General features: G+C 42.6%; 1 protein-coding gene across 1 annotated transcript in view; it reads right to left on the bottom strand.

Moving 5' to 3' along the window:
• The window catches only part of PLEKHA5 (pleckstrin homology domain containing A5), a 240,820-nt gene that overhangs the window by 12,153 nt on the left and 219,795 nt on the right, over window positions 1-8,872 (bottom strand). Inside the window, exons 23-25 of the mRNA XM_037738513.1 lie at window positions 7,029-7,147; window positions 2,371-2,580; window positions 929-1,069 (exon numbers count right to left, since the gene is read on the bottom strand). Coding sequence (XP_037594441.1) covers window positions 929-1,069; window positions 2,371-2,580; window positions 7,029-7,147 — 470 coding nt within the window. The remainder of the gene's footprint in view (window positions 1-928; window positions 1,070-2,370; window positions 2,581-7,028; window positions 7,148-8,872) is intronic.

The following is an 8,872-nucleotide window of genomic DNA, read 5'->3' as shown; positions in this document are numbered from 1 at the left end:
CCTGCCTCAGCCTCCTGAGCAGCTGGGATTACAGGCACGCGCCACCATGCCCAGCTAATTTTTTGTAGCTTTAGTAGAGACGGGGTTTCACCGTGTTGACCAGGATGGTCTTGATCTCTTGACATCGTGATCCACCCGCCTCGGCCTCCCAAAGTGCTGGGATTACAGGCTTGAGCCACCGCGCCCGGCTTGTTTTTCTTTTTATTTTTTGAGACAGAGACTCACTCTGCCCTCCAAGCTGCAGTGCAGTGGTGTGATCTCAGTTCACTGCAACCTCTGCCTCCTGGGTTCAAGTGATTCTCCTGCCTCAACCTTCAGAGTAGGGATTACAGGCATGTGCCACTACACCCAGCTAACTTCTATATTTTCTAGTAGAGACAGCGTTTCCCTATGTTGGCCAGGCTGATCTTGAACTCTGGGCCTCAAGTGACCTGATTGCCTCGGCCTCCAAAGTGCTGGGATTACAGACAGAGGCACTGTGCCTGGCCGCATTTCCAGGCTGGAATGCAGTGGCATGATCTCGGCTCACTGCAACTTGGGCTCAGGTGATCCTCCCACTCAGCTTCCCCAAAAGCAGCTGGGACTACAGGTGTGATGCCACCATACCTGGCTAAGTTTTGTATTTTTAGAAGAGAGAAGTTTTCACCAGGTTGCCCAGGCTGGTTTCAAACTCCTGGGCTGAAGTGATCTACCTGCCTCAGTCTCTCAAAGCGCTGGGATTACACTCATGAGCCACCATGCCAGACCAATTAATGAATATTTTGACATGGCTGAATACATCAGTCAAACTAAAGAAAGCCTATTTTTTTCATTTAGCTCTATAGCCTCTGTGACTGAAGGAAACATATTTTATTTTCAACCTCACCACTTGATTCAATCTTCACAAATCTATTCCTTTGGAATACCTGTCCTAAAATAATCTCACTACCTCTTTGCTGAAGTCCACATTTTGGGGTTCATCTTCTTTTAGTTGAACAATTTCTGCTGCAGGAGTTTCATGGTCTGGCTTTACTTCATTTTCTCTAATGACAGTGTCCGGTTCCTTAATGTTATCATCCCTCCTTCGAATCTGCTCAAAAGATATGTAGCATTTTTACTTTATTTATTTATTTATTTATTTATTTTTGAGACAGAGTCTTGCTCCGCCACCAGCCAGGCTGGAGTGCAGTGGTGCAACCTTGGCTCACTGCAACCTCCGCCTCCCAGGTTCAAGCCATTCTTCTGCCTCAGCCTCCCAAGTAGGTGGGACTACAGGTGCATGCCACCACGCCCAGCTAATTTTTTTGTATTTTTAGTAGAGACTGGGTTTCAACACATTGGCCAGGATGGTCTCGATCTTTTGACCTTGTGATCCGCCTGCCTCGGCCTCCCAAAGTGTTGGGATTACAGGCGTGAGCCACCATACCCGGCCAACATTTTTAAACTCATACTGTGCATGTATGTATATTTTATAAATAGTGCCTGTTAATTCTGAAAATAGAACAAAGCTGGATCTCCACTCATGAAGAAGTTTTCCTACAAAAACTAACAAAGAACATTTATATATATAGAACTATTCCACTCATTTTTCTCATCTCTTTAAAAATAAACATTCATAAAATTCATTTTATAATTTGTAGAATGTGCCACAATTCAACTGTTGCTTTGTTCAGTCTCCATCAGCAATGCCTGCTCTTTATAAGATGGAAAGAGGGGATGTCCATTAGGACAGGAAAGCATGTTCAGCTGATGCCATTGCAGACAAACTTTAAGATACTATTGCCAGGTGACAAGTGTCTATGAACAGGGACAGACCAGACAGAAGCTACTGAACAGGTTGGCTATCCTGTTGTCTCTAAATTTGTAAAGAAGGGCAAAAAACAAAAACAAAAAGAAACAAAATGGCATCACTTTATAAGCCTGAAGTTGAGACGTGATGGACAGCACACTTGGAGCTTTATTTAGAAGCTCTCTCCTGCTCCAATTTAGGTCATGTTAAATTAGGACACAGAGCAATACACATTTTATTGAGAGGGGAATTGGGGACTATCTTGGTAACCTGCATAGCATTTTACATTTGTTGAAAACCCTTTTATTTTCTTAGTGTCTCTAAGGAATCTGGGCAGCTGTATCATCACCTTACAGTTGAAGACATGAAGTCCACAACTGGTCCACGGGCATCCAAAAAGTACTTTAGCTCTGGTCTCTTGAACTCATCAGGGTTATTTGTATTTTACTTAGCTGTCTTAGCTTATTATCATGAGAATTCAATAATATAAAATAACTATCCATACTACAGACCTTTTAAGACCCATCCATCATGTAACTCTGATTCCAAAATTCAGTGATATTAGATTTACACAAAAGAATAATCAAATGCAATTCATGTACCTGAGAAGTCCTAAATGGATTATCCCTTAAATTTGAAGGGCTTTGTAAGGGTGATGGGTCTGAAGCACCGATAACATTTAATCCTTTTTTCTTTTCCCTCAGGCACGCTTGTTGATGTCTTCTTATTCTTTCCATCTGCTCTTCCACAGTCATCCTAGGTCGAGTACTTTCAGCCAAACAGAGCTGCTCCACTGCACTTCTTGGTCTTTCCTTCAAAGTAAAAACGAACATATCAATACGTAAATGAAAACTTTTGAAAAGTATGATGGAATAAAAAATGTTGTAAAGTGCATTTGTTTGTTTTCAAAATCACAAGAAGAGGCTTTGAATGTCATTTAGATATCACCAGAAAGGCACATGAAATTGTTATTTTATCTTTAACTGGTAATTGGTGATGTATGGTCAATAACAGAAAGAGAGAGAAGATATATAAGGGAGGAGAGAAAAAAAGAGAAACAAAAACTTTTTTTTTTGGCATTAAAAAAAATATATATATGGGCCAGGAATGGTGGGTTACACCTGTAATCCCAGCACTTTGGGAGGCTGAGGTGGGTGGATTGCTTGAGCCCAGGAATTCGAGACCAGCCTGGGCAACATGGTGAAAATCCATCTCTACCAAAAATACAAAAATTAGCAAGGCAGGTGTGGTGGCGTATGCTTATAGTCCCAGCTACTTGGGAGGCTAAGGTAGGAGGATGGTTTGAGCCCAGGAGGTGGAGGTTGCAGTGAGCTGAGATTGTGCCATTGCACTCCAGCATGGGCGACAGAGCCAGACCCTGTCTCAAATCAACCAACCAACCAACCCACCCCCATAATTCAGTTCCAGTAAATCTGGGTAAAACAAAAAACAACCACCACCACCACCGTAAAAAGGTAGGGCAAACTGGGCACAGTGGCTCATGCCTGTAATCCCAGCACTTTGGGAGGCTGAGGCAGGTGGATTACTTGAGGCCAGGAGTTCAAGCCCAGCCTGGCCAACATGGCAAAACCCTATCTCTACAAAAATGCAAAAAAATTAGCCAGGCGTGGTGACTCATGGTTGTAGTTCCAGCTACTCGGGATGCTGAGGTGGGAGGATCGTTTGAACCTGGGAGGAGGCAGAGGTTGCAGTGAGCTAAGATCGTGCCAGCCTGGGCAATGAGTGAGAGTCTCTCTCAAAAAAAAAAAAAAAAAAAAAAAAAAAAAAAAAAGAATATGGCAGCTCTGGAGCAAGTCAGTCCTATGACCCTGAGAAAACTGCATAAGATTCAAACGAGGAGAAAAGCAGGGACATGGTGTCTAAATATAGATTTCTTTCATATTGATGAAATGTAATGTTTTAAGTCATACCTTTACTGTGAAAAGACTAATAAAGCAAACACCCTTAGATATTTTCTCATTAGTAATAAAACTATGAAAATACTGATTTTCTATAAATGAGTCATATTTGAAAATGCTTAATAAAGGATACATACACATACATATATACACAGTTGATCTTTGAACAACACGGGATTGAGCTGCAGAAGTCCATTTATATGAGGATTTCTTTCTTTCTTTTTTTGAGACAAAATCTCACTCAGTCACCCAGGCTGGAATGCAATGGTGTGATCTCGGCTCACTGCAACCTCCACCTCCCCAGGTTCAAGTGATTCTCCTGCCACAGCCTCCTGAGTAGTTGGGATTACAGGTGCCTGCTACCACACCCAGCTAATTTTTTTGTATTTTTAGTAGAGATGGTTTCACCAGGTTAGCCAGGCTGGTCTTGAACTCCTGACCTCACATGACCCACCCGCCTTGGCCTCCCAAAGTGCTGGGATTACAGGAGTGAGGCAGAGGATTTTTTTCATAAAATACACCCAATGTGCCTGCCTCTCCTTCTACTTCTACCTCTTTTGCCTCTGCCACTCCTGAGACAGTAAGAACAACTCCCTCTTCTTCCATCTAGTCAATGTGAAGATGATGAGAATGAAGAGCTTTATGATGATCTGTTTCCACTTAATAAATGGTAAAATATATTTTCCTTTTCTTATTTTAATTTTAATTGTATGTATGTATGTACGTATTTTTGAGACAGGCTGTTGCTCTGTCGCCCAGGCTGGGGTGCAGTGGGGTAATCACGGCTCACCTAGACCTCCTGGGCTTAAGTGATCTACCCACTCTTGGTCTCTTGAATAGGTGAGACCATAGGCACAGGCCACCATGCCTGGCTAATTTATTTTGGTAATTTTTGTAGAGATGGGGTCTCCTTATGTTGTTTAGGCTAGTCTTGAATTCCTGGGCTAAAGTAATCCTCCAGACCTGGCCTCCCAAAAGTGATGGAATTATAAGCAGGAGCTACTGTGCCTGGCCTAAACCTGCTAGTATCTTTCTGCTTGATTTTATATTTGTGTTTGTTTGTTTTGAGACAGAGTGTCACTCTGTTGCCCAAGGCTGGAATGCAGTGGTGCAATCTGGACTCAATGCAACCTCTGCCTCCTGGGTTCAAGTGATTGTTATGCCTCAGCCTCCTGAGTAGCTGAGACTACAGGCGCCTGCCACCACGCCTAGCTTATTTTTGGGTTTTTAGTAGAGATGGGGTTACACCATGTTGGTCAGGCTGGTCTCAAACTCCTGACCTCAAATGATCTGCCTGCCTTGGCCTTTCAAAGTGCTGGGATTACAAGTGTGAACTACAGCGCCTGGCCTCTGCTTGATTTTAACATGTACTTTTTACAGTCCTTTTTCTGTTGAATTGTTATTTTAGCTTTACTATTTTCAATGAAATCTTCCAATCTCTAAAAAAATGCCTAACTCTTTGAACAAACAATAGTATCACAGAATCATGACCACTAATGTTAATAATGATATATTATCTTGATTCCATCATTTCCATAGATCTTTATAATTTTATACTAATTAAAAACATTACATTATATTTCTTTTCTTTTTCTTTTCAGAGGGACTCACTGTCACCCAGGCTGGAGTACAGTGGCGTGATCTCGGCTCACTGCAACCTCTGCCTCCCAGGTTAAAGCAATTCTCCTGCCTCAGCCTCCCTAGTAGCTAGGACTACAGGCTTGTGCCACCACGCCCGGCTAATTTTTTTTTTTGTACTTTGAAGTAGAGATAGGGTTTCACCACGTTGGCCAGGCTGGTCTTGAACTTCTGACCTCAAGTGATCTGCCTGCCTTGGCCTCTCAAAGTGCTGGGATTACAGGTGTGAGCCACCATGCCCGGCACATTTCTTATACATAAATGCATCTGAGTTTTTTGGCATGTATTTTTGTAGCTGTACTTTGAATATTGTTAAAGAATATCTAGCCTGGGCAACACAGTGAGAACTCATCACTTACTAATAAAAAGAAAAAAAAATTAGCAGAGTATGGAGGCACATACTTATCGTCCCAGCTAGCCAGGAGGCTGGGGTGAGAGGATACTTTGAGTCCAGGAGTTGGGGGCTGCAGTGAGCTATGATCATATCATGGCACTTCAGCCCGGGTAACAGAGTGAAACCCTATCCATTTAACAACAACAACAAAAAGGTCGGCATAGTGGCTCACACCTGTCATCCCAGCACTTTGGGAGGCCAAGGCGGGCAGATCACGAGGTCACGAGATCAAGACCATCCTGGCTAACATGGTGGAACCCATCTCTACTAAAAACACAAAAAAATTAGCCAGGCATGCTGGCATGCCATATATGTTTTTTTTGTTTTTGTTTTTTTGAGATGGAGTCTTATTCTGTGGCCAGGCTGGAGTGTAGTGGCCCGATCACGGCTCACTGCAACCTCCGCCTCCTGGGTTTAAGCGATTCTCCTGCCTTAGCCTCCCCAGTAGCTGGGATTACAGGTGCCCGGCCACCTCACCTGGCTAATTTTTTTTGTATTTTTAGTAGAGACGGGGTTTCACCATGTTGGCTGGGATAGTCTCGATCTCTTGACCTCATGATCCACACGGCTTGGCCTCCCAAAGTGCTGGGATTACAGGTGTGAGCCACCGCACCCGGCCTGCCATATATCTTATATGTATTACCTTTCAGTCATGTCTTATAGCTTAAAATTATCTCATATCAAATAGGTAGAGTATTTAAAATGACAAAAAGTAGAAGTATTTTTGCAGCCCACATTTCTAGAGAATACTTGGGAACAGGGAGTTAAGTAAACTCAGCATTTTCCAAAGAACAAAACTAGACTGGTTTAGAGTTTGAATTAAATTAATCTCAGATGAAAATGTGAAATATAGGATTTATTTTCCAGTTCCAATTCACATTTCTCAGAGTAACCAGAGGACTGGCAAATTCTAAAACTATTAAAGCTGTAGCTCAAAGGCCCTGCAACCTCATGAAAGCTAGAAAATCCATTAACTTGTGGGTGGCCATAGGACACGTCTATACCTCTCAAGGAAATTCTTAAAGGCATCAAGGAGTGTAGTACAGCGATTAGAGAATAGATTCCACAAATCGCGGACTACGACTATGACCCCATGTCTAGGCTGATCAAAAGGAAACTTAAATTAGGTATTAATTAGGTCTGTCCTCTGATGTGCTAATTCTTCAAACAAAATTTTAAGAATAACTAAGATTATTATGTTTATCCTTGAGTATGCAAAGAGAATTTTGATTAAGACACTGAAAACTAAAACATGTAAGAAGGCGATAAATAGGTCTGAGAATCTAGAAGTAAATTTCCAGTTAAATACCGTTCTTAGATCCATCATCTTCTTAGTTTTCCTCAGGGTTACATATGAAGCTATTGTCGAAGATTCGGGTGTTGGTGATTTTGTTCTTGGAGGGACTACTCCAACAGGAAAATGGGAACCTAAAAATTAAAACAGCAGTAAGCTCTACAAAACATCTTTTATACAGGGTTGCTTTCTTTTGACTTAATTAATTTCTGACCCTTTTAAAATCAGAAAGCAAATTTACCTAGAGTCAAGGCTGGGCATGGTGGCTCATGCCTGTAATCCCAGCACTTTGGGAGGCTGAGGCAGGTAGATAACCTGAGGTCAGGCGTTCAAGACCAGCCTGGCCAACATGGTGAAACCCGTCTCTATTAAAAAAAATTAGAAAAATTAGTCAGGCATGGTGGCAGGTGCATGTAATCCCAGCTACTCAGGAGGCTGAGGCAGGAGAATCACTTGAACCCAGGAGACGGAGGTTGCAGTGAGCCAAGATTGCCCCACTGCACTCCAGCCTGGGTGACAGAAAGAGATTCTATCTCAAAATAAAATAAAATAAAATAAGATAAAATAAAATAAAATAAAACAGAGAATCAGTCAATAATACCACCAGATAAATGTAGGGTTACATTTTAAAATAAAACTCTGTTCAGGTATGGTGACTCATGCCTGTAATCCTAGCACTTTGGGAGGCTGAGGTGGGAGGATCACTTGAGCCTAGGATTTTGAGACCAGCCTGAGTAATACAGTGAGACTTGTCTCTACAAAAATTGAAAGAAAAAAAAAATTAGCTGGGCATGGTTGGTTCATGCCTATAATCCCAGCACTTTGGGAGGCCGAGGAGGGCGGATCACAAAGTCAGGAGATCAGACCATCCAGGCCAACATGGTGAAATCCTGTCTCTACTAAAAATAGAAAAAAAATTAGCTGGGTGTGGTGGCATGCACCCGTAATCCCAGCTATTCAATAGGCGAGGTTGGAGAATGGCTTGAATCTGGGAGGCGAAGGCTGCAGTAAGCCAAGATCACGCTACTGCACTCCAGCCTGGGTGACAGAGTGAGGCTCCATCTCACAAAAACAAAAAAAGAGAAGAAAAAAATTCTACAGATTAGCCTATAACATTTTTAAGAACATTAATTATAAAAAGCCCTCTTTTGACCAGGCGCTGTGGCTCATTGCCTATAATTCCAGGGCTCTGGGAAGCCAAGATGGGAGGATGAGTTTGAGACCAGCCTGCTCAACATAGTGAGACCCCATCACTGTTTTTTACAAAAAGCCCTCCTTTGTCACACTGATACATCTCTATCATTATCCTAACAAGTTGGTTCAACCTAAATGTCCTTAATTTCTGCTTGGTTTTTAAAAATCATATAGTATTGCCTCAAAAAAGTAGTCACTAACAACATTAAAACAGCTAACTATACTATAGGTATTTGTTTTCACTTTCGCTTCTGTATTTTTCCTTTTCTTTTCTTTTGAAATGGAGTCTTGCTCTGTTTCTCAGGCTGGAGTACAATGGCACGAACTCAGCTCCCTGCAACCTCCGCCTCCTGGGCTCAAGCAATCCTCCCACCTCAGCCTCCTAAGTAGCTGGGGCTAAAGGCATGGGCCACCATGCCCGGCTAATCTTGCCACGTTGCCCAGGCTGGTCTTAAACTCCTGGGCTCAAGCAATCCTCCCACTGTGGCTTCCAAAAGTGCGAGGATTACAGGCGTGTGCCACTATGCCTGGCCAACCCTTTTTTTTTTTTTCCCTCTGAGACGGAGTTTTGCTCTTGTTACCCAGGCTGGAGTGCAATGGCGTGATCTCGGCTCACTGCAACCTCTGCCTCCTGGGTTCAGGCAATTCTCCTGCCTCAGCCTCCT

This window comes from Cebus imitator, unplaced genomic scaffold (assembly GCF_001604975.1).
Source record: "Cebus imitator isolate Cc_AM_T3 unplaced genomic scaffold, Cebus_imitator-1.0 Scaffold2, whole genome shotgun sequence".
NCBI classification, from domain to species: domain Eukaryota; kingdom Metazoa; phylum Chordata; class Mammalia; order Primates; family Cebidae; genus Cebus; species Cebus imitator.
The sequence above is the reverse complement of the archived record's forward strand: the minus strand, read 5'-3'. Positions and strand labels throughout refer to the sequence as shown.